The sequence below is a fragment of the Bos mutus genome, chromosome 4 (genome assembly GCF_027580195.1).
Source record: "Bos mutus isolate GX-2022 chromosome 4, NWIPB_WYAK_1.1, whole genome shotgun sequence".
In the NCBI taxonomy this organism is placed as follows: domain Eukaryota; kingdom Metazoa; phylum Chordata; class Mammalia; order Artiodactyla; family Bovidae; genus Bos; species Bos mutus.
In genome coordinates this window covers 33,615,410-33,641,734 of record NC_091620.1, presented here as the reverse complement: position 1 = coordinate 33,641,734, position 26,325 = coordinate 33,615,410, and the positions used below count along the sequence as shown (strand labels likewise).

The window sequence follows — 26,325 nt, the reverse complement described above, 5'->3', positions numbered from 1 at the left end:
ATAAGTGACAGGAGCGTGCCTAAAGGGATAGGATCACTTAAGGGGTGTGGCCTTACAGGAGAAGCTCAGCTCACAGGACCAAGTTTGGGTCAGAAACAGGTCACAAAAACCTATTTAGAGGAGCCATGGAAGAATTGTCTGCTATGAGCCTAAGCCAGTCCTGGGTATCCAGAGAGGTGAGCAACAGGCACTAGCCAGTTTGCTTTCTCCGTGGCATGTCCTCAGCTGACTCTGCACAAGTGGATGGAGTCTGCAGACTTGCCCTGCTAAAGGTTCCTTGTGGCACTCTTTATAGCATTAGACTGAGTTGACTTCTAGACAAAGCCCGCTGTGTACCCCTTTCTGCTGAGCAAAAGTTACCAATGTCAGCTACAATCCAGTCCTTAGGGGAACCCAGTGTCAGGCAATTAAAGATTCAGTTTAGCCCAGGAGAGGAGTAATGATGTGATAGGAGTTGGGTTCAGAGCAGAAAAAAAGATGATAGATAATTTCCAGTGGAATCAGTGCATAAAACAGACTTTCACGTGCTGAGGTCCAGACAGTACCCGTGACCCTCTTATCCCCATAGCAGTGACCGCAGTTCCCTCAAGTGAAGATCCTCTCAACTCACGCACCGAGTCTGTTTACACTTCCCCTCGACCTTTGTCATCAGTTGATGAAAGCCTACTTGTTTTTCCAGTGCTGGATTAGGGAAAATAAATTACATAAGGGGACAGACATCAAATATATATTTAAAATTCTGCAGCTCTGGGTGATCAGCCACATTTCAGGGGGAAATGAGCAATGTTGCTTCCAGTCTGGGGAAGCCAGGCGTCTCAGATGCGGGGCTCATAGAGCGCTCCGGCCGCCCCCAACCCTCCCACCCCCGCCCGGGACCCGGGAGCCCGGGCCTTAGCCCCGCCTTCTCGCCGGCCGGGGGCTGGCTCCCCGCGGGCCTGACTCCCCGCTCCTCCGGCTCCGGGATCCTAGCCTCGAGCGCGGCCAGCGCGCCCGTGCGGGTCTGTGTGTTTGCGCGCGCGTGTGTCCGTGGGTGGGAGATGAATTGGAATCATACGACTGGGTGTTTCCTTCCGAGTGGTTTTGGTCAGCCATCCATTAGGGGATCGTGGAAACTTTTTTTTTTTTTTTTCCTGACTAAAAGGATGAAAACTGAGTAAGTACAGAGAACTTTGAACTTGAAACGGAATGAAACAAATACAAGCCAAACCCTGAGGATGATAACCATGTCCATTCAGACCGTGTATTCCCTTTTTCTGTCAAAAGCCTCGAAGGCTTAGAGGAAAGTGGCAATTTAAAACGGAATGAAGGGAAAGAAACAGTTAAGAAACATGAAAGACTGAAAGCGGCACTGCTTTAAAACCGGAGGAAAAATGAGGAACTGTTAAGGCGAGCTGGCTTGCCTCCAGCTGTGCAACAGGCACTTTGGTTTAAACCTATTGCGTTCTCTGGGGCTGTTTTTAGCCTCCAGATTTACTTTGGTGTTGTTTCTCTTTTCCTGTGAAGCTTTTACTGTGAGTTTAAGGATGTTGTGAAAAGTAAGACATTACCAGAAGCAACAGTTTGGCAGCCTGGGGTACGCTCAGGTTATTAGTTACAACTATTATTATTTTGATGTCTTTTTTTTTTTTTTTTTAAGCCAGGCCGGCCACTTTTTACTGTCCTCCATGGAAGGGCTCTTACTAACCGCCTCAGGCGTTTGGGATCTATGATTCTTTGGCAGGATGCTTCGGAAAGTTTTTTTAAGTGGAGATGGCGCTATCTTGATGTGATTTAAAGTTGTGGAAAAAGAAGACAGTTTGGTCTTTTTCATGCTGACAAAAAATAGCTGCTATGACTTTTCCGGCAACGTGGACAGGGGCCAAGTGAAGCTAAACTGGTCATGATCTGTCGTCTAATGTTCCTCTGTCGTCGGCGATTTTGCTCCCGGCCCTTCTTGGTGGGCTTGGTGGTGGCAATCTGTCTCTTCTACCAGACTCTGACACTCTGGGGGACAAAGAAGCTTGCAGCTGCTGGCCCCGGGGCTGCCCCAAACACACCCACCAAAACCCAAGCAAGCAGATGCACCAAAGAATTCTTCCTGGACAAGCAGTGCTTCCTTCTCTCTGACATTGCACAGGAAATTGGAAAGGTAAGGCTGGACGTAAGCTTAGCCTTGACATTTTCAGCAAAGATAGCAGTCTGCTTCTCTCTGTTCCTTCTGTAAGACTAAAATTAACCTCCATGAGGTCTGAAAAGGATCCAGAGTATACACAGCCCAGAGAGTGACCTTCTGACAGTGAAACACATGCTAGCTTCAGCTTCTTTTTTTACTTCCGGAGAGTCCTGGTCATTATCTTATCTCTCAGAATTTCACTTCATTTCGGCTAAATGAAATAGACCATTTGGAGGGGATGGGGGTGATGTGAATTCTTTTTAAAAATTGGGGTTCTAAGAGATCTGAAGATTTACAGTTTGGGAACATAAATCAAAGATTCATAAAACTTGGCAAAGATTGACTGTCTCTTTTCTCAAGGTAGTCTGTATGAATGGCCGGACCATTCTAGACTCCAAGTTACTCCAAAATTACATTTTCTAATTGGTTATGTCTATTTATCATTGCTGAGCACATTTCTATAGCAATATAATAGTGTAATAGGTTTCTTCAAAAGAATTGACACAGTGCATTTTATTGCTTATAAAATTAGGAAAATACAGATTATTTTATATTTATACTATCCTAATTAACTTTACTAATCTTACTTTGTTAAGTGTGGATAAAATACAAGGCACAAGGAAGTACACAGAGTTTTTCTTTTACTATACCACTCTGTTTGTGCCTGTTAGTAAAATGAAAACAAACCAGCGTAAAACAGAAAACAGGCACAAATATTCATGATAACAAAATCACTGATTTCTATACTACAGCAGGTAGTGTAGTAAGATAATTTAGGAATCTGTAAGCAATAGCTTACATGTGTAGAGCTAGGTAGATTCTATGATCATGGTTATTGTTTGGAGCAGAATTTCTTGTCAAATATCAACTTATTGCTACCATCATTGCTAACACCAAAAAACTTTCACACTAAAAAGAATTTTGAAAATTAAAAAGAGAAAATGTTGTTGACAAAAAATAAAAAAAAAAAAAAATTTCACATATTTCATTTCAGACGTATAATCCTTTAAGGTTGGTAATGTAGGTATGATGACACTCAAGGCAGTTTAGGCAAGCATTATGACATGGTACATTCATCTAGTCCCTATTGCAGTGCTGATTCTCTAAATATAAGTAAATTCAAAGCTCTAATAACAGTTTGTGAAACCACAGCTGAAAGAACTAAATGAAATGCAAGATAATATCAGATTTGACAAAGAAAATTTGAAAACGTTTGAGTGACTTTATTTTATCAGCAGTGTCAAGAAATATGACCAAAAAAGCAAATAATAAAACTAGGAACACATCTAGATGAAACTTCAAAGGCAAGTGTGAATCAAATATTAAATTCTCTAAAATAATTGAAGAATTTGTGTTTTTTACTCATTTATATCATCATTAACATAACCCTTATTTGTGTTTTTAACACATCAAATTCATGATGGGTATAAACTTTGACTTTGAAAGTCACTTCTTGTTTGTTTCCAATGAGTGTAATTTCTTTAAAAATATTTGAGATGGTTTTGCTCTTTAAGTGCTTACATTTTTTGCTAAGAATTTGGATAAAAAGGTTTTTACTCATTAATTTGCAGCCTTTCTTTCTCACTACTTGACTTTACAATGGACTCCTGCTGTTGCCTGTAACTGAGGCATATGTTAACTGTTATTTGTAGGCTGTCACAGAAAATTCCATTTTAGCTTTGGACCTTCTGCCACTTATAAACCATCTGAAACTTATTGGCTGCTGGTGTAAAACATTCACTCTAGAATGTTCTTCACTAAAAATGCTTAACACATGATGCTTTTTTTTCCACAGTCTTAAATATTTTAACTATAAGCAAGATTCTGAAATCACAGTTACAGTTCAGAAGCTCAATCGATATGAAAACTGAATTTCCAAACATTCGCTGTGTACCTCTATTTTCGACTTTACTTGGGCCAACCATTGGTTTAGAGCCAGAAAGTGTCATGTGGAGGTTAGCTAAATATAAATGAGTTCTCCTTGCAATATATGTCCCAGAAAAGAATCACATAATAATCCCTTTTTGAAGATTAAATATTCTATCAGATGGCTAAAATGAAGAAAGAAATGTCTTTGGAGTCTATACATAAATCCGTCTCAAAAACAGCTACTTAAGAAGCTCATTAAAAAGATAACTGATGAAACGCTAGCTACCTAGATTTTCCCACAAGACCTAAAATATAGCTTTTGAGGCATTATTTAGAAGAAGCATTGTTTCTAGCTATAAATTTTGGGGTTTGTTATTTTATTGTCAAACCAAAATATTCACATTACTAGGGCTTTCTCTTACTTGACTCCGTCCATCTTTAGGTGATTATTAAAGTCACCTAAAACATCTGGCTTTGACCTAAGGTTCACAGATTCCAGAAAGTATTTGGAGGCATAAGATGTCTGCCAAACCCAAGCATTTTATGCAAAGAATTGTGTGTACATGTATGTGTGGTTGTCTATGTGGGAGAAACTACAATCCCCTTCAGATATTCAGACCGAAAGAAATACTAGGAAATAAGAAATGCTTAAGAAGCAGAACATTTAAACTTTAAAGTGCATTTAAACTGCCCCTTCCGGAAGTGTAAGTTGGGTCTGAGTTTATAAATCTGAAAAAGGAAAAAAAAAAAAAATCTGAAAGAATCCACTTGAGAACATTTGTAAAAAGTGTTTCAATGAATGCTGTAGTGTTTGCAGGCATAAACAGTCTAAAACCAAAGTATACTCACAGAGTACTTCTCGAATCATAGTTTTCATACTTTCATGAATAAGCAATAAGTATTTCCCAGTCGATTTGGTTGTAGTTGTTTCTCAGAGAGAAACTTTTGTGCTTTATCTGCCAAGTAATAGAAGGTTCTGCAGTAGCAAATATTTAAAGGTGAGTGACTGTGCTCTTTACACCTTTCTAACTGGGATCTGGTTCAATGTCTAAAACCGTTTTCGGTACAGATTGAGATCATGGTATATAGAATATGCCAACTTTCCATAGTGAGGAAATGCTCTTCTGGCCAAATTTTAATTCTTTTTTTCCATTTGAGCTTCCAAAGAGCCTTGCTAAGCAGATGTATTTGTGTCATTTCTTCTGGGTTTTCTCTCAACATTCATTGCTTGTGCTGTTTCTTAAAATTATTTCAATGTAATGTACAAACTGAAGACAGTTTCAGTTATCTTCACTGAAATAGGTCACTCAATGGATTTCTTTATTTTCCTGGAATCTAATACTTCAATATCTCATAACATAGGGACCACATTAAGTTATAAACAGACACAATGGAAGAAAATCTCCTTGGTATCTGCTCCTTTAATGGAAACTTAGCTGTTTGGGGAATATATTTGTACTCACCATAGCCATGTGTTTCTGATTATCTCTTGTTGATTCTACACAAGGAGACTGACTATTTCTCTGTCGCTTGATTCTTCATTCTCCATTTCTTCTTTATTCTTTCTGTAGCGACTGTTCCCTACAACTACTGTCCCAGTGTCCCACCATAAACCAATGTAAATGAATGTTTTCACTGTAAATACTTTTTTGTTTAATCTGCTTGTGTTCTTCATAATACATGATATATCTAACATCTGAAAATTTCTAAAAATTTCTTGTATAGCCCAGAAACAGAGCCCATGGCAAACACTTAGATGCTAACATTTTATAGGTTGGTACAATCCCAGGAACATGAGAGAAGGGGAAATAAAGGAAGAAGGAGAGCAAATACAAGTGGGTGAATTATTTGGAGATTTCCAGACAGGCCATTTTAAACTATTACATCCCAGAACAGGCACCAGGGGAAAAGGGCAAGAAGGACAAGCAATTTATCTGTCTCTCCAGTTTTCTTTCTTCTGTCTTTCATTTTGTTAGAATTGGTCCCATGCTACTTCTAAGTAGTGTTGCCTTGACTCTCTGGGTGGCCATGGGTTGGGGGGGTGGTCAGGGCTTCAGTGACTGCAGTGCTACCAGGGAAAAATTGGAGTGGTCCCCTCCCTTTCAATCTGTACTGTGCATAGGAGTTTCTAGGTCTGTGATGGCCACGGGGGTGAAGTGTCCCACAGCTTTATGATCACAACAGTGGCATGCGAAATGGCCACTGGAAGAGTACGTGAGGCACAGTGATCTAGTGTCTGATCCAATATTTGTGCTAATTTTGCTTTTTGAAATCTACACAAAATTTCTAAATATGTACCCACTCTTGGGAAATGACATCACTTTCTTTAAATGAGATATTTATAACTATTTCACTAAGAACTCTCCTCTCCCACTGGGGGTGGGGAAAAATAAACCTTTCTTTAGCTTGTTTCCTTCTCATCCCTTTCATTCATTCATTCACTTATTCATTCATTTAGTAAATATTTGTTGGGCAGTTTATTTGTGCCAGACACTGTGCCAGGTACTGGTGATACAGAATTATTGAGTTGATCAATAAGTTCATTTGGGTCTTCCCATAAGATGTAATGAAAAAACCCAAATGAACTTTTAGCCAACCCAATATAAGGCACTGTGAGATAGACAAGTAAATAAATAGAATGTCAGGAAACCCATAACTTTAAGACTATATTTTGAAAGATGAGAGGGAACTATAAAGGGTAGAGAAAGAAAAGAAAACACTGCATGCGCAAAGAAGAAATTAGCCTCTCTCTGTGTGTGTGCGTGTGTGTGTAATGTGTTAAGGGAAGCAGAGCAAGAAGGCAAATTGATGAGGTAGAGAGTTCAGCAGGGTCTAGATGTCTAGATGTTGGAAATGAGGGTATGATACGGAATCTAGATTCTCTCCTGAAGGTAACAGGGAACCCCGAAAGAATGAAAAGCAAAATGTGGTATGATTAGACTTAGGTTTAGACAGACTACTCCAGAATGCACACTGCAGAATGGACTGGAGGGGACTGAACTGAAGGCAGGCAGACCAATTGGGACGCTGACTCAGAGATGACAGTCATGCAATCGCAAGCCAAGGCATCCCAAAGATTGCCAACAAACCACCAGATGCTTGGAAGAGGCCAGAAAGGATTCCTCTGCATGTTTCAAGGGGGTGGGGCATGGTGCTGCTAACACCTAAGTTTCTGATTTCTAGCCTCCACAATTGTGAGACAGTACTGGCTGGATGGCATCACCGACTCGATGGACGTGAGTTTGAGTGAACTCCAGGAGATGGTGATGGACAGGGAGGCCTGGCGTGCTGCGATTCTTGGGGTCGCAAAGAGTCAGACACGACTGAGCGACTGAACTGAATGTTCTTTTGCTTTAAGCCACTCAGCGTGTAGTACTTTGAACAGGCAGTCCTGGGAAACTGATAAAATGGGGGAGGCAGAATGGGTTCAGCCCATGAGCTCTCAAGTTGAATCAGTAGCACTGATTACTTTGCTCCCTTGGGAACATTTCTTGATCTCTTCAGTATTTTGTTTCCTACCCTGAAAATGTATATATTATCACCCATCTTACAAGGCTAACAAGAGGCTTAAATGAGAGAAAACATGTGAAGCGCTTGAGGTATCTGGCAAGTAGGAAGTACTCAGTTAGTGTTAACTATCAGAATAATTATTATTGAATCTTCTTAAGGATTTACCCATCTCTGTAGTTTCTATTGGAGAAGGCAATGGCACCTGACTCCAGTACTCTTGCCTGGAGAATTCCATGGATGGAGGAGCCTAGTAGGCTACAGTCCATGGGGTTGCTAAGAGTTGGACATGACTGAGCGACTTCGCTTTCACTTTTCACTTTCATGCATTGGAGAAGGAAATGGCAACCCACTCCAGTGTTCTTGCCTGGAGAATGCCAGGGATGGGGAAGCCTGCTGGGCTGCCATCTATGGGGTCGCACGGAGTCGGACACGACTGATGTGACTTAGCAGCAGCAGCAGCAGCAGCAGTAGTTTCTATAGACCCTAACATTTGGCCTTCCCAAAGTAGGTGAGCAGAGTTATTGCTGTAATGAACATGAGTAAGGAGAGTCTGAGAGAAAAGCCTTGCTGAGTTTCTCTCCCTATTCTCCAGCCTCTCAGCTATTGCCTTTTCACAGTAGAATGAGCCTTCAGAATCAAGAGGAAACCTAGGGAGGCTGATATGTCACTCAGAGTCAGGCCTGCTTATCTCTAAGCAAGGTCTGCAGTTTGAGCTGAATTTTTTTTTTTTTTTTTTTTTACGAGGCTAGCATTAACCACATGTTAGAGCTGAGGATGTGGAGAGATGAATTGGGTGTACAGTAGGGGAAAGCAGTTAAGATTTTGACCCTGAATAAATATGTATTTGTTTACTGTCTGTCTCCCTCCATAGAATATAAGTTCCTTAAGAGCAAGGGCTTTATTTGACTGGTTTATTGCTACATCCTGGGTGCCAAAACAGTATCTGACATGTAATGCGCACTGAATAAATATGTGGTCAATGAATGAATAAATAAATGAATCATGAGTTGGAGGGTCAGAGACAGTCCTCATTAAAGCAGAGGCCAGGAAATGAGAGGAACTCCTCCTCTTTCTTTTTTCCTTTGCTGAACTCTCGGGTCCTTCACTCCATCTTTTTCCTGTACCAGTATCTCTTGAAGTCCTTTCTGTACATTTCTTGCACTTTCGCCTGGTGTAATGGTCTTGCCATTTTGCTAATTGAATTTCTTCATCAGTTATCACCTGTCTCTCTTGTTCTTCTCTCTTGTTCTTTTCAGCTCATTTATCTCTTTGGGATTCTTCTCCTGTAAATAAATATCCTCGAGTATCTCAGTCAGTCTGACTCTTTGCGATCCCACGGCCTGCAGTATGCCAGACTTCTCTGTCCATTACCAACTCCCAGAGCTTGCTCAAACTCATGTCCATCACGTTGGTGATGCCATATCCAACCATCTCATCCTCTGTTGTCCCCTTCTCCTCCTGCCTTCTATCTTTCTCAGCATCAGGGTCTTTCCAATGAGTAAGTTCTTCGCATCAGGTCACCAAAGGATTGGAGTTTCAGCTTCAGCATCAGTCCTTCCAATATTCAGGACTGATTTCCTTTAGGATTGACTGGTTTGATCTCCTTGCAGTCCAAGGGACCCTCAAGAGTCTTCTCCAAGACCACGGTTCAAAAGCATAAAAAGTATCTATCGTAAGTTAAAAAAAGAAATGTTAGCAACCTGTATGCTTGCTAACTATACCCAACCCTCTTCACTTCTCTGTCACCATCATTTCACCTCTTTGTCTCAAGCAATTTCCATTTTTTAACAGATTGATTTTTTCCAAAATTGAGCTTTTTCTTTTACATGTTTTTATATTTTAAATAGATTTAGATGTAAATATTCTAAAATCGTGCTGATGGCATCTAAATAGAGAGGTCTATGTATTGGAGGCTCTCAGGAGATGTTGTCAGCATACTAATAGATATGTGATTTTCCTAGAATTGGTTGGGCTAGTGATGAGCATTTAATGTTTGTGGATTTCTCTGAGATAGTTGATTAGAGCTATGTCAAATTTTTACAATGAAATTTTAAAAATTGTTCATACTGAGAGGATTTTATGCAATTGTGAATTTTGCTTATGTTAGACAAACTTTATTGAAGTCTTGATGAAGCTTATATTTAAGCAAGTTTGTTAAATTTCATTTGAATCAAGGAATCAATCAGTTTATAGGTGTCATTCTCTCTTGTTTTTTCACAATAGCAGCAATAGCCTCTGCCTCTTTCTCCCTGTAAGCAATTCCGTTTCTTGTTCCAATGGAATTGGAAACTCACATAAGCTTAAACTCTCTGAAATGGAAACCTCTGCGATACACTGTGACATTATAAAAAGTGCTTCATATGATCAACTTTGAGTCTGTGGCCTTTGGGGTGAAAGGAATGTTTTGGTTTTATTTTTCCCTTTGATTTCCTTTGGTTATTTTTTCTAGGGAGCCATTCTCACCAAAAGAATGAGCTCATGTTCTAAAATAGAAATTATGTTCTGTAACAAAAACTATACCAAAGTTGGCAATCTGCAAGGTAAAAGTCCTCTGTCAACTTTTGTACTTTAGAGAGATGGGTTCAACAAGCAAAACAAAATATCCTGGTTATCTGACACACGGTTAAAAAAGGAACATAATGATAAAAGATGTATTGAGATTTTGTTATAGATAAGGATATTAATGAAAAAAAATGTTGAACTTTCAATTAAATTCACTAACAGAGGCTATGGGTACTTAAGAGATGAACCAAAGTAATAATTAAAAGAGCACATAGACTTGAGGGTACAGAATGGGCCCTATCAGTGTGCTCTGAAATAAGACTCCATTTGATTTTGCTAATCCTTACTTGAGGACTCTGAATAGGAACCCCCACCAGTCTGTTTATACTGCCGCCCAGTCAGAAGAACTCTCTAAGGGGGAGACTTGGAGACTCTGAATATTCCTGGGGAGAACAGGCCTGACTGTCCTCAGCAAGGTTCCTAACCCCATACCTGTTTACTATGTTGAATACGCAGTCTAATACTAATGAGCATCAGGATGTTGTGGAACAAGCATGGGCTTTCCTCCACATTGGTTCAAATTCCAGCTGTGTCATTTACTAGCAATCACACACAGACACATTTTACCTAGATTTTAAACTCTCAATGTTGTCATTGGGAAAATGAGGCTAACTAAACCTTACTAGTGAAAACTGAATACATGTTTGAAAACAGCAAGCGTGGTGGCTAATCAGAGTTGGCATTCGTTAAACATTGGTGTTCTTCCTGCCCCCATAAGAAGCTGTGTTTAAGCTCTGACCTCAAAAATAAGCACTTTAAATTTATTTGTTTCCTATATAGTACATATTTTTGATCCTCACCCTATGTTCTTTCTCCGTTATATCTGCTTAGGCAAATGTTTAAAGCAGCATGTTGTATGCTAACTGTCTGTCACTTTTCTCTTTTGACCCTCTCAGTGCAGTCAAATGCAGACACATTCCACTGGTTTTCCAGGGTTCTGCACAATACTGCCTTCTTCTCCCACTCAAGAAAGTGTTTGCTTGCAAACAGTGGGAATGCAACTCATGTCCCCTGGTTTACAAAGTGTAAATTATTTATAAATTTTGACATTTTAATTCTTTTTATAACCAATTTCTTAGAACATACTTCACACCTGATCTTGACAAAAAGAAACTCTTATCTGCTGCCCAAGTGTATTATGACTATGACTAAGACAAGGATCTGGGGAAGAACAGCACTTCAGGCTGGGAGATTCAGGCAGGGAAAGCCTGATGACAATCTAGGGGAAGAAAGGAGAATTTATTTGAATAGTAATATTGCTCCAGGATCCTGGTGTTTCTTGTTTGTTTTGACATAAGAAAAAGTAGATGGTTTGGGGCTGGTAGTGCAGATTTCTGGAAACCTCCTGAACAACTGTTAAAGGTCTGTGTGTCTGAGGCAAATCGTGATGTACCCGCTCGTCTTCCTGCACCGTCTCCAGGAGAAAGAGGACACACGGAGATGGGAACCCAGCGCGAGCGTCCTGAGTGGCTGACTTATGACTCTGTGACCCCGGACTGTAGCCCACCAGGTGCCTCTGTCCATGGGATTTCCCAGGCAAGAATACTCAAGTGGGTTGCCATTTATTCCTACAGGGGATCATCCCGACCCAGAGTTTAAAGCAGAGTTTCCTGCATTGACAGGCAGATTCTTGACCACTGAGCCACCAGCGAAGCCCAGGGACCCAGTACCTATGCTGAAAAGTTAAGTGACCTTAGATAACTGACTTTTGGAGGTTTCATTTTCCTGGACTGAGGCTTGCAGATGGAAATGCCTGTTACACAGATGTTACCTGATCAAATTAGGCAGAATGCTTTGGAAAACACTGAGATTATAAAAGGCAGGGGAATAGACATTATCATATTTGTTAAACGATAAACTGAAGGATGGGGCTTCCGCAATGGCTCAGTGGTAAAGAATCTGCCTGCAGTGCAGGAGATGGAGACTCCAGTTCGATCCCTGGGTCAGGAAGATGCCCTGGGGGCAGGCATGGCAACCACTCCAGTATTCTTGCCTGGAGAATCCCATGGACAGAGGAGCCTAGCAGGCTACACAGCCCATGATGTCGCAAAGAGTCAGACACGACTGAAGTGATTAAGCAGGCATGCATGCAAACTGAAGCATACTGAAAAATTTAGAGTCTGAGCAAAACTTGATTCCATCTGGGCAGTGCCAAACCGGAAGTGGTTAGGAGCACTTGGAGGGCAAGAATCCAGGGAGAAACTACTACAGAGAAAATGTAGAAGCAGAGCAAGGACATTGTAGATTGGCTGTAGCTTAAAACCTTCTTTGCTGCTTGTGACTGGTTGTCCTTAAGTGTCAGTTTCAAAACCTCCACTTTGATCTGCTCATATAGACCGCCGCAGCATTAGAGTCACCTCCGTCTCATGGTCTCTTTGTTCAATTAATTTAACATATCCCAAAGTATAACGTCATGAAAATATTTTCATTGCATTTGGCGTGTCTTGAGGGAAAAGAATGCACGTATATGCAACATAACTGTGAATACCAGAAATAGTCCTTTTTTTCATTAAAAAGTTATACGTATTGTGTGCTCTACAAATGTCAGGTTATACAGTTATGTTTCAGAATGCCACTAGAAGTCTAGAATTGTGTTGTCATAACTGGCGACTCAGACAGTAAAGAATCTGCCTGCAATGCCGGAGACCTGGATTGGATACATGGAAGATCCCTTGGAGAAAGTCATGGCAGCCCACTCCAGTATTCTTGCCTGGAGAATCCCCATGGATAGAGGAGCCTGGTGGGCTATAGTCCATGGGGTTGCAAAGAGTTGGATTGAGTAACTAAGCACAATTGAGTTTCACTGTTTCTTTAACAAGCAATAGGAAGTATACCGGTATTCCAATAGTTTCAGCCCTAAGTCTGGTTCTTCCCTGGTGGAAAATCTAGCATTAATTTAGCCAAACTGCACAGATGCTTCAGGCAAAATGGAACAGGAAATTAACTTTTTTATAGCACTGTAGGACTTGCCTGACCTTTGCAAAGTATCAGCCAGAAAGTTGACTTTCATATTAAGCAGTAAACCTTCCCTGCTGGCCACACCCAGAGGACAGAGGAGATTTCAAATGGGCTTTTTTCCTCACTCTTCCCTTTATTATGAACTATTTTTTTCTGTGTAGATAATGACAATTAATAACATATCTGATACTTCCTACACATACGCTAAACCTGTTTCTCATGTATTTTAATGCTGCATAAGCTATTTTAAGAGCAGATAGATTTGAAACAGTTAATTTTCTTTTTCAAGGAAGCATAGATACAGGGAAAAGGAGGTCAGCTGATTTCTTTTAAAGAAACAGTGGTTAACATAATACTATGTCTGCTTTAAACACACTTGTTTGCTGTAGAGCAGAGTCAATGTATTTGTCTATATATCCTGTTGGGTATATATACATATATATATCCTGTCGGAAATATAAACCTCAAGAAGCTAGAATTGTCTCCTGCGTTTACTATAAAATAACACTTTTAAAAGGAAACCCTTTTCTGTGACATAAATGGGAGGATGTCTTATCATCCAGTGATGAGCACATGATCTTAAGCACAATTCTTAGCAAAACCCGGAACAAAGGAACCAAGTGCTTGTAATAATGCAGCCGTTCCCTGTGAAGTCCAGCATTTACACAAAACCTTCCAATAAATGACTGGCAGTTGGATCAGGGCAGGGATTGAGTTTACACAATGCCTGGCATATAACACGTGGAATGAGTGGATGAATGGGAACTTGTATAACTGATGTTGTTGTGTCCAGTATAGAACTTCCTGTGGTGGCCAGCAGTGCCTAAATTCTTCTTTTGTACTTTCAACTGGATTCTTAAACACTGATCTCCCCTGGGTTCATCCAGGTTCTTCTCCACTTATAAGACATGCTTCCCTCTTGCTTTTCTGAGAAAACCAAAGTAATCTGTCCTGTTTAAAGAGATGCTTTCTTCTTCAGGCCTGACCTATGAGACCGTCTGCTGGACCCTTTAAGAAAAACTGGACTTCTAGCAAAGGAGGTTACTTTTTTAGCTAGTCACAGGGGGAAAAAAAAAGCCAAACGCTCTTCTATAGCACAATTCATCCCTCACGGAAAGGATTATAGAGTTTAGGGTGTTGAAAATTTGATAACAATATTAGATGATGTCTTATTCTTTCCTCTAGAGATAGTACTTATGTTGTGGTATTACTGGATATTGTCATTTCTTGCCAGTTTTTGATTTTTAAAGCAAAAAAGTTGGCCATGAACTACTTAAACATTCTAGAATGAGTGTGTAATTTGGAGAGTCCTAAGATTTTGAGAAATATTAATAACCTCAGATATGCAGATGACACCACCCTTATGGCAGAAAGTGAAGAGGAACTAAAAAGCCTCTTGATGAAAGTGAAAGTGGAGAGTGAAAAAGCTGGCTTAAAACTCAACATTCAGAAACTTAAGATCATGGCATCCGGTCCCATCAATTCATGGGAAATAGATGGGGAAACATGGAAACAGTGTCAGATTTTATTTTGGGGGGCTCCAAAATCACTGCAGATGGTGACTGCAGCTATGAAATTAAAAGGCATTTGCTGCTTGGAAGGAAAGTTATGACCAACCTAGATAGCATATTCAAAAGCGGAGACATTACTTTGCCAACAAAGGTCCATCTAGTCAAGGCTATGGTTTTTCCAGTAGTCATGTATGGATGTGAGAGTTGGACTGTGAAGAAGGCTGAGCGCCTTCTTGAACTGTGGTGTTGGAGAAGACTCTTGAGAGTCCCTTGGACTGCAAGGAGATCCAACCAGTCCATTCTAAAGACATCAGCCCTGGGATTTCTTTGGAAGGAATGATGCTAAAGCTGAAACTCCAGTACTTTGGCCACCTCATGTGAAAAGTTGACTCATTGGAAAAGACTCTGATGCTGGGAGGGATTGGGGGCAGGAGGAGAAGGGGACGACAAAGGATGAGATAGCTGAATGGCATCACTGACTCAATGGACGTGAGTCTGAGTGAACTCCGGGAGTTGGTGATATTCAGGGAAGCTTGGCGTGCTGCGATTCATGGGGTCGCAAAGAGTCGGACATGACTGAGTGACTGAACTGAACTGAACTGAAGATTTTGAGAGGAATATGTGAAGCTGTGTTTCAAGGCAGTGGTGTGATAGTTTAGCATCTGGCAGTGTGGGGAGGAACAAGGCAGACTGGATGGAAGCTTCTAGAAGGGAAGCTTGAGGAGGAGGGTTCTAAAGGCTCAGTCAGGCTGGGAAAGGTGCTACTCAGGATAATTCCCGAGGTTGTATACTGGTACTGGCCAGTGAGCTGAAGGGACAAGATGAGGAGGCCATAGAGAGTGAATAGCCCCAATGGTGCTCAGAGTAAGCACAAATACAGAATGTGTGCCAAGGCATAAATGTGTACTTAAGGAGACTTGGCTTCCCCTGTGGCTCAGATAGTAAAGAATTTCCCTGCAGTGCCAGAGATTCAAGTTTGATCCCTGGGTCGGGAAGATCTCTTGGAGAAGGAAATGGCTATCCACTCCAGTATTTTTGCCTGGAAAATTCTATGGACAGAGGAGCCTGGTGGGCTACAGCCCACGGGGTCACAAAGAGTTGGACATGACTGAGCGACCAACACTTTCACTTTAAGGAGACTTGGTCTACACATTTGGTGTAAGGTGGGATATTTGCTTTATGCAGACTTTGGTGTCTGGATATTTAACACCTGTTCTCCCATTACTTTGGCCCCTGTGTGGGTAGGGTGATGCAAGTTCCTCTGGATTTGTGAGATGTAGCTGTTCATTCCCCCAGGAACTGGAGCCTGCCTTTGCTGCCCTGGAGCTGCAGGGTCACCTGCATAGAATGCACTGGCTTTCCATCCTTAACTGTCTGTGCCATTCATGGGGACCCTGGATTTCTGGAGAGAATCCAAATAAACTGTTGGTACTCGGATGTGAGTGCTGAGAAGAGAAGAAAGGAGTCAGGGATGCTGTCTGCATGGATTAACAATAGTGAACTCTTGAAGTGACCTGAAGACCCTCTCCTGGGGGCACGAATGTGGCAACTGGATGGGCACTGGATGGACGTCTTAATCCCCATCTCAGTGCCTGAATTCTATGCTTGCATCCAACAGCTGCTTTATTTAGGCTGGATTCTCAGTCCAGGGGAGGGCGTGTTTGCTATGGTGTTGGAAGAGATTCTTAGCTGGCCACCACAAGTTTTTTCATGATGGCCTCATGCAGAGGCCTGGACTCTGTGTGTGTGCAGTGGTGCCGTGCAGAGAGGACTGACTGCAGGGCTGAGAGGAGGGTCAGTGTCATTAACTGGACATGGTGGGCAGTGGGAGAATGTGCAGCAAGGCTGATAGTAGGGAGGCTACAGAGAGCAGAGTTGAAATGGAGAATGCAAGTGAGGGGTTCAGAAAGTTAATAGGTGAGTCCTAGGGAAGGTTCTAAGACCAAGCTATGGTTACATTTTCTAAGCCCCAAAGAGGAAATGTAATGTGATAAGGGGCTTTTTATATCCTGGTTGTGAATTTATTTATGGAACACTGTAATAAGGTATAAAATTAAATCATATTTAGTTGTGCAATGAAAATACTGTCTTTTATCTAACACCCAAATCTAAAAAGTGTATCCATTGTATAGACAGTATCAGTGTCCATGTGTTATTTTCATGATATGTTTGCTCTGACACTGGTTTTTGTCAGAGAAGAATAGTAGAAATGCTGATCCATTGATTATTTTTAAATACTTTAATGCCCTAATATATAAACACAACCCTTTCATATTCTGTACTTGTGATAGAACCCTTATGAAATTATATGATTTAAACTTTTAAGGTTTTAATTTTGTTAAAGTAATTAAACAAGCCATTAGATTGAGGCAGCTCTGAGGCTATGTGGCCTCTGTAGGCAAACCAAAATCTAAGCTTCTGAATGGCTCAGGATTTCTAAATCGAGATGCCAAAGACAACCAGCCACAAGCAGCCAACTAGGCTTTAGGCTGGCTCAGTGATAAAAGAATCTGCCTGCCATGCAGGAGAGGCAGGAGACATGGATTCAATCCGTGGGTTGGGAAGATCCCCTGGAGGAAGAAATGGCAACCCACTCCAGTATTCTTGCCTGGGAAATCCTGTGGACAGAGGAGCCTGGCAGGCTACAGTCTATGGGGCTGCAAAAGAATCATATACAACTTATCAACTAAATAACAGTTAGGCTACAGCCCATGAGTAATTTCCTTTCTCTTCTTCCACACTTTCTCTGTATAAGTCTTCCCTCAGCTCCAGTTAATGGAGTGCTCTTAATCACTTCAGCTTTGGTGCTGTCCAGTTGGGTTTTTGCCCAAATAAACTCTTAAAATTTTAAATATGCCTCAGTTAAATATTTTTTAACAATGTAAAATATTTTAATTTGTCAAGATCACTTTTATGTCATCACTTTTTTTTTGGCTGCACTCGTTGGCATGCAGGATTTTAGTTCCTAGGCCAGGGATTGAACTCTCACCCCCTGCAGTATAAGCAGGGGTAAGTGCAAGCAGTGTACGTTCTACCTGCTGGACCTCCAGGGAAGTCCCAGTGTGATCACCTTTGAAGAGACATTTAAATACAGTTTATATTTATGAGGGGATATATATATCCTAAAGCTTTTGTTTCACTGAGTCTCCTTTGATCCTTACAACAGTGAGAAAAGTAGGGTGGAAGGTTTACTTGCAGATGAGGAAAGGGAAGTACATCTATCTAGTGGAGCTTAAGTGGTGTCAGGAGATAATGAATGGGGTTGCTAGGCGTGGAGACCAGGGGAGTAGAGCAGAGACTCAGCATTCAGAAGTCCTTGAGGGAGTTGCTGGCAAAGCCTCTAACTTAGAGTCAGAGTCTCTGGCATGTATCCATGAAACTCTTTGGTAGATTGTATGATGCTTAGGTATTGATATTGTTGTAATGACCCCAGTGTACTTTCCTTTCTGTTACGTTGCCTTTGTATGGACTTCCTATTTTAAGACTGAACTGCTGAATTAACTCCTTGTTTTGGCATGAGGGGACAGAGACTTGCTATTATTTTAACATTTTTCGAAAGAACAAGGTCTCTCCTTGTCCTCTGCTTGGTATTTCATAATTGGGAATTGTCAATTTTGTATTTTCTTCATTACGGATGTCCTTTAACTACTGCTGACACTGTGATAAGATTCAGGGGGCGGGGGAGCTGTAGCTCTAAGACCAGCATATATGAGCAGGGCCTGAGGATGGAAAGCAAATGACGTCTTCCTCCTCTGAAGCTCTGTGTCATAAAGTATCGAATTAATAGAAGACTGAAAATGGGAAAGGATTGTAGATAAAGAGGAAAGCAGAGGAAGGAGAAGAGGCAAAAGAGGGACACAGAGTGGTTTTTAATTTGATCCAAAATAGACAGTGAAATCAGTTTCACCCAAAGAAAAAGCAATCTACATTTACTTCTGTTCTCATTGAAAGCTGTCTCATTCTTTAAGATATCTTGAAGGAAGCTATCATGACCACCATCTCCCAGCTAGTCCTGTGTTTTTGTAATCTCAGCTGGGTTTTGTTATGTCTGGAAGTTATAGCAAAAAGTAAACCGATGGCCCACAGCTGTGCATCGTGGGTGGCTTCTCAAGGGAAAGAGTCTTGAATTCCTTGGAGGAACAGCCTCCATGTAACAGGGAAGAACAGTCAGACCCTGTTCTTCCCTGTTACATCTGGAGGAGGCTGAAAAAGATGCTTAATGTGACTTTCAAAACAGCTAGAAAAGAGGAACACAAATTTTGGAGGAGCATCGAGGGAATCTAAGTTCCTCCTTGATGGTTGAAATGGATGAGCATTTCAGTGAGGCTGAGCTCAGCAGCCAGCAACTATGGGATGTGTGAAGTAAGAAATTACAGCAGCAGATTCCAGATAGGGACTGGAGGAGAAATCCCTGTTCTGTGTTCTTGGTTTGTTTTTAATCTCTCCCTAATCTCCAAGATTCCTGCTCTGTGTGTGGGTTAACCTGGGGAAGGAAGGAGCAGCACACAGTTGAAGCTGTGTGTGCCCAGCGTGACTTTGCATTGGCTGGAGTTTGAAGAGCTGAGAAGCAGCTTTTTTTTTTTTTCCTATCCCGTAAGTTGCTCTCCTCTGGCTGGTCTTCTCCTTCCTCTGGCTGCACAAGCTGTATACTGCTCACCCTTCTTAGAAAGGCTCAGCGTGGTTCTGAGTTAGGAAGGAAAAGGGCATTAGACAGAGAAGATGAGACATTCTCAGGGTTTACCATCAGGTTTCCCAGGTGGCTCAGTCGTAAAAGAAGCCATTGGCAATGCAGGAGACATGGGTTCAATCCCTGGGTCAGGAAGATTCCCTGGAGAAGGAAATGCAACCCACTCCAGTATTCTTGCCTGGAAAATCCCATAGATAGAGGAGGCTACAGTCCATGTGTTGTAGCCACGCATTCTGGGAAACAAACTCACTCAGAAGGACAATGCAGATAGTGGAGTGCAGTTTATTACACCAGCGGGCCCAAGGCAGAGTCTCCTCTTAGCCAAGGACCCTGACCAATTTTCCTGAAAACCTTATATACCCTACGTGCACATGCCCAAACCCACCTCCCCAAATTCCCTGAAATGAGTCTGATCAAAGGAAAAGAAAGATACAATCAAAGTTAACCCATGATTCATATGCCTTAATCCTAGGTAGTTAACAGTGGACAATTTTCAATAGGCCTGTGGTCATACCCCAATAAGCATAATAGAATTTATGATTCTATTCAGTTACACAGATAATTAGGGTATTCTTTTAGACAACAGAGAGTCTAAGTACGAGCCCTGGGGCTCTTCCATCCAAGGGGGCCTGGTTTTCCAGTTTGTCTGTTATTTCCATAGTACTGGGCATATAGTTCACAGTCCACAGTCTCGCCCAAGATGGAGTCCTTCTTTCAAGATGGAGCCTGTTCTGTCTGTTTCCTCCTTCATTCCCCTCTCTTGATGCTCTTAACTCATAGTATGAGCATAATTCATAGGAATATATTGCACCCTGACTCTCCGACATCCAATTTGGGAGAACGACATCAACCTTTGGGTTACAAAGTTCATAATACATTGTAAAATAAAGGGTCCACAAAGCAGAACTATCAAGGCAACTATAACAATGGTAAATGTAGTTTTCCACCATTCACCCTTCACCCAAGATAGGACCAAAGTCCAAAAAGGAAGATTATCCTCAGACATAACTTTTACCTGACCTTTCATGTCATCTAGGGTGGCTGATATATAGCCAGATAAATCAGGACTATATACACAACATTCAACTTTAATTATAGCACAGGTCCCTCTTTATACTGAAACTATGGTTAGTCTCAAGATGATACCAGCAAGTCCTTGTAGCAGCAGTTGATTGTAGAGCTTCATCTCTTTTTCTTCTTTAAGATGATCTTGGTTTCACAGGGATCAGTGGGGTCCTTTTGTGTAGTCTGCTCCACGTCCCCTGGGTCTGCATGGTATGCCCTCTTCACCCTCATGTAGAGGATCCAGGGAGTGACACCTGCAACTTTAACTGCCATAGGGCTGGTTAGAACAACAGTATATGGACCCTTCCCATGAGGGGCCAAGGATTCGTGATGGCCTTGACCACACCTGATCCCTGGGCACAAATTCGTGAATCTGTTCCCCAAGGGGGAATGGCACCCTTTCTTGTACAAACTTAGTTACCTGATTTATTACCTTACCCAGTTGTTCCATCTGCTGTGAAATCTCATCTCCCCTTACCTGAGGCAAATTTGTTGACACCTGTTTTATTATGGGAGGGGGCCTCCCATACACAATTTTGTATGGAGAAGAGCCATGGGACTGTGGGATCATCCTGAGTCTGAGCAGAGCCATGGGAAACAAGTCCACCCAGGAACAGTCAGTCTCTAAGATCCACTTGGAGAGTGTCTCTTTAAGTGTCCGATTGGTTCCTTCCACTATCCCAGAACTCTGGGGCCTATATGCTGTATGTAATTTCCACTTGATATTTAAAGTTTTGCTTACTTGTTATACTAAATCAGCTATGAAAGCCAGGCCATTGTCCAATCCAATGCTGGTAGGAAATCCAAATCTGGGAACTATCTCCCTAAGCAGGCACCAGGCTACTTCTGATGCTCTTTTGGTCTGGGTAGGAAAACCTTCTACCCATCCTGAGAACATACATACTATGACCAGCAGGTAATGATAGTGTCGGTGAGGTTTCATTTTAGTGAAGTCCACTTCCAGGTGTTTAAAGGGCAGCGTGTCTTTTACCTGAATCCCTGGAGGTTTCTGTCTGTGCCGAGAGGCAGCATTGACCTGTGAGCAGGCGGTGCAATTCTGAGATTTTGTCCTTTTGACAGCTGGAGGCCTGGATTAGCGCATATATAGTTCGGCCAACTGAGCGCACCAGTGTGATGGCAGAGAGCTAGCCTCAACGATGGTTTCTTCCATGACTACTGCATATCCCGACAGTCATTGTCCTTGTTTCACCAGGCTGGTGCCGTTGGTGTACAGGAGCAAATCTGGGTCCGGGATTGGCTGGTCTCTCAAGTCAGGTCTGCTGGCATATTATCTTGCAATCATGCGAGGTCCCACCTTCTCCCACAAGAAAGAGAGTGGCCAGATTCAGGGCCTGACAAGGCTCAGTAGTAACATGGGAGTTCTCACATAACAGTCCCTGGTATTGAGTAATCCGGGATGTTGACAGCCATTTATGGGGGTCCCCTCGCAGGAGAGGGTTGACCTCATATGGGACTTTTACAAACAAATCTTGCCCCAAAGTCAGCTTGGTTGCCTCCCTGACCAGTAAGGCAACTGCAGCAACTGCCCATAAACATCCCAGCCACCCAGTGGCAACATTGTCCAGCTGATTAGAGATAAGTCACTGGTCTGTCCCATCTCCCCACAGTCTGGGACAACACTCCTGAAGCCACCTTGTCCTTTTCAGTCAGGTAAACAGTAAATGGCTTAGCAAGATCTGGCAGGCCCAAGGCGGGTGCTGACATAATTGTACCAGATTTGAGTTCTATTACCAGTGGGACTTGTTCTGCAAGCCTGGGGGTGGGGGGTGGGGGTTGTCTTCCACCCAGACCTCAGGGAATTGTCGAGTTAACTCTCTCTCTTGACAAGAGAAGACTCAACACATGGACATCACCAGATGGTCAACATCGAAATCAGACTGATTATATTCTTTGCAGCCAAAGATGAAGAAGCTCTATAAAGTCAGCTAAAACAAGACCAGGAGCTGACTGTGGCTCAGATCATGAGCCTCTTATTGCCAAATTCAGACTTAAATTGAAGAAAGTAGGGAAAACCACTAGACCATTCAGGTATGACCTAAGTCAAATCCCTTATGATTATACAGTGGAAGTGAGAAATAGATTTAAGGGACTAGATCTGATAGAGTGCATGGTAAACTATGGATGGAGGTTCTTGACATTGTACAGGAAACATGGATCAAGACCATCCCCAAGAAAAAGAAATGCAGAAAAGCAAAATGGCGGTCTGGGGAGGCCTTACAAAGAGCTGTGAAAAGAAGAGAAATGAAAAGCAAAGGAGAAAAGGAAAGATATAAGCATCTGAATGTAGAGATCCAAAGAATAGCAAGGAGAGACAAGAAAACCTCCCTCAGCGATCAGTGCAAAGAAATAGAGGAGAAAAACAGAATGGGAAAGACTAGAGATCTTTTGAAGATAATTAGAGATACCAAGGGAACATTTCATGCAAAGATGGGCTTGATAAAGAACAGAAATGGTATGGACTTAACAGAAGCAGAAGATATTAAGAAGAGGTAGCGAGAATACACAGAAGAACTGTATAAAAAAGAGCTTCACAACCCAGATAATCATGAAGGTGTGGTCACTTACCTAGAGCCAGACATCCTGGAATGTGAAGTCAAGTGGGCCTTAGAAAGCATCACTATGAACAAAGCTAGTGGAGGTGATGGAATTCCAGTTGAGATATTTCAAATCCTGAAAGATGATGCTGTGAAAGTGCTGCACTCAATATGCCAGCAAATGTGGAAAACTCAGCAGTGGCCACAGGACTGGAAAAGGTCAGTTTTCATTCCAATCCCAAAGAAAGGCAATGCCAAAGAATGCTCAAACTACCGCACAATTGCACTCATCTCACATGCTAGTAAAGTCATGCTCAAAATTCTCCAAGCCAGGCTTCAGCAATATGTGAACTGTGAACTTCCAGATGTTCAAGCTGGTTTTAGAAAAGCAGAGGAACCAGAGATCAAATTGCCAACATCCTCTGGATGATGGAAAAAGCAAGAGAGTTCCAGAAAAACATCTATTTCTGCTTTATTGACTATGCCAAAGCCTTTGACTGAAAATAAATTTTCTCTTTCAAAAGGAAAGAGAAAAAGGAAAATTCTGAAAGAGATGGGAATACCAGACCACCTGACCTGCCTCTTGAGAAATCTATGTGCAGGTCAGGAAGCAACAGTTAGAGCTGGACATGGAACAACAGACTGTTTCCAAATAGGAAAAGGAGTACGTCAAGGCTGTATATTGTCACTCTGCTTATTTAACTTCTATGCAGAGTACATCATTAGAAACGCTGGGCTGGAAGAAGCACAAGCTGGAATCAAGATTGCCAGGAGAAATATCAATAACCTCAGATATGCAGATAACACCACCCTTATGGCAGAAAGTGAAGAGGAACTAAAAAGCCTCTTGATGAAAGTGAAAGAGGAGAGTGGAAAAGTTGGCTTAAAACTCAACATACAGAAACTAAGATCATGGCATCTGGTCCCATCACTTCATGGGAAATACATGGGGAAACAGTGGAAACAGTGTCAAACTTTATTTTTGGGGGCTCCAAAATCACTGCAGATGGTGATTGCAGCCATGAAATTAAAAGATGCTTACTCCTTGGAAGGAAAGTTATGACCAACCTAGAGAGCATATTGAAAAGCAGAGACGTTACTTTGCCAACAAAGGTCCATCTAGTCAAGGCTATGGTTTTTCAGGTGGTCATGTATGGATGTGAGAGTTGGACTGTGAAGAAAGCTGAGTGCCAAAGAATTGATACTTTTGAACTGTGGTGTTGGAGAAGACTCTTGAGAGTCCCTTGGACTGCAAGGAGATCCAACCAGTCCATTCTAAAGCAGATCAGTCCCGGGTGTTCATTGGAAGGACTGATGCTAAAGCTGGAACTCCAATATTTTGGCCACCTCATGCAAAGAGTTGACTCATTGGAAAAGACCCTGATGCTGGGGGGAATTGAGGGCAGGAAGAGAAGGAGACGACAGAGGATGAGATGGCTGGATGGCATCACTGACTCGATGGACATGAATTTGAGTAAACTCTGGGAGTTTATAATGGACAGGGAGGCCTGGCATGCTGTGGTTCTTGGGGTTACAAGGAGTCGGACACAACTGAGTGACTGAACTGAACTGAACTTGATGGTTTAGCCTGTCCGGTTTCCTTTCCGGGAGATTGTACAACCTCATTCATCTTGAGGGGTTACTGAGAGGAAGAGTAAATAGGTGGTTGAGCCCACTCAAACAGTGGGTCTTTCGTGGGGGGAAAGGTCACTTGTGCCCCCAATTTAGACAGCAAGTCTCTTCCTAAGAAAGGTACTGGGCATTCAGGGATGTATAAAAATTCACGAGACACTTGGTGTCCCCCCATCTGACATTTTCAGGGTAGGCTAGACACACAAAGGCTGCATTTATCACCATCTGAGACCCAGCAGCCTCTGGGTGGGTCTATTGGCCTAGAAAGTCTACAGGCCTCCCACAGTCTTTTGCAGAACTCAGAGGGTGATTTGCTTTCCCTTTGAATCACTTAGGAGGGTTTTGCGATACTCATAGCTTTTCGGGCCCCCCTCTTGAGACCTTGTAAAATAGTCACCCGATATCTCTCCAGGTGGCCCCTCCCTTCCTCTGCCTTACAGTCCCAGTTGGGCCTCTCATCAGGGGTGGCTAGTTCTACCCACCGCTGCGGGTTTGTAGTACCCTCAGGTGCCATTTCTCTTAACCATTTTCTGGCCTCAGTTAGGATCCTGTGTCTTTCCTCAGTGCTGAAAAGGAAGACTAGTAGTTGGATTATGTCATCCTATGTAGGGCGGTGGGTTTGCAAAATAGTCTCCATTAGCCTAATCATGGCTTGTGGCTCCCCCAAGTATGGTGGAGCATGTCTCTGCCAGTTTAACATATCCGTAGAGGAAAATGGCTGATAATAACAGGCTACAGGGCGCTGATTGTAGTGCCCCATGCGTCCTGAACTGGAGGCTGTTGTAGCTCTCTGAGGGGCATCTGTTGTGGGGTTCTTTCCCCCTGTTCCTTGGCAGAGCGCAGCCTCTGTCTAACTGCTGTGTTTTCTTCCCCTTTCCCGTCAGTACTCACTGGGAGAGGTGGATACAATCTAGGAGGTCTAGCTGAGGTGGAATTCTGGGGACATTGACCAGAGGTCTCCATTGCTGGGATTGGAGCCTACCGAAACGGCGGCTCTACGAACTCCTGGAGAGCTGGTGGAAGAGCATTGGCTGCTGCCGGAACTTCACCTGGCCCTGGATTGGGCAGTAAGGTGGCCTCCCATCCTGGTGGAGCACTGGGAGGCAGACACGTCATTATCCAGTATGGGGGAGGGGCCAGCTCATCCCCGTCCAAATCCTGTAGAATTTCCCTTTTTATCATCAGTCAACTTTTGTGCCATTAATATTTTTCTCTTTCTCTTCTGAATAAAGAACCTTGTCCAAGTAGGAGGGTCTTGAGCTAATCCTAGCCATGAGTCAATATATGGATATTGATCCAGGTGTCCTGGCTCTCCTGTGACTACTGTACAGACTGCTTCCACTATTTGTAAGTTCATGGTGTTCTCTGGTGGCCATCCTACTCCCATGGGGGGCCATTCGACCTCACAGAGTATGTGGAGGTGGTTAGGCTTCATCTTCACCCCACAGTCTCCTCCAAATCCCTTCTTTAAATTGTTAATCGTGCCCTCCAATACAGTTGCCTTAGATTCACTTCCCCCCATCTTGCTTACCTTCTTGGACCTTCTACTTTTCCTTTTCCTTCTGTCTATGAAGTTCTCAGTACCCTACGTACTTCTGATATTTCCACTCAATGACACTTAAATTGCCATTCTGCCTCCTTCCTAATTGGGGTGAGAAGAGCCTTACCTGCCAGATCCCAGAGGGAGAAGGGGGATCAGCATGTCTTCACCTGCCGGTCAGCACAGCCGAACCAGAATACCACATGATCCAAGACTTTCTCCCTTAACTTTTAAAGTTCTTTCTGCTTCGGTGAGATTGATCAGATGTGAATGAAAATACAGAT

At 42.4% G+C, this 26,325-nt stretch overlaps 1 protein-coding gene across 1 annotated transcript in view; it reads left to right on the top strand.

The window, feature by feature from the left end:
• The first annotated feature begins 933 nt into the window (after positions 1 to 933).
• The window catches only part of CPED1 (cadherin like and PC-esterase domain containing 1), a 326,305-nt gene continuing 300,913 nt past the window's right edge, over positions 934 to 26,325 (top strand). Inside the window, 2 exon segments of the mRNA XM_070369325.1 lie at positions 934 to 1,153; positions 1,637 to 2,128. Of these exon segments, the coding sequence (XP_070225426.1) occupies positions 1,880 to 2,128 (249 nt within the window). The 5' untranslated portion in view covers positions 934 to 1,153; positions 1,637 to 1,879.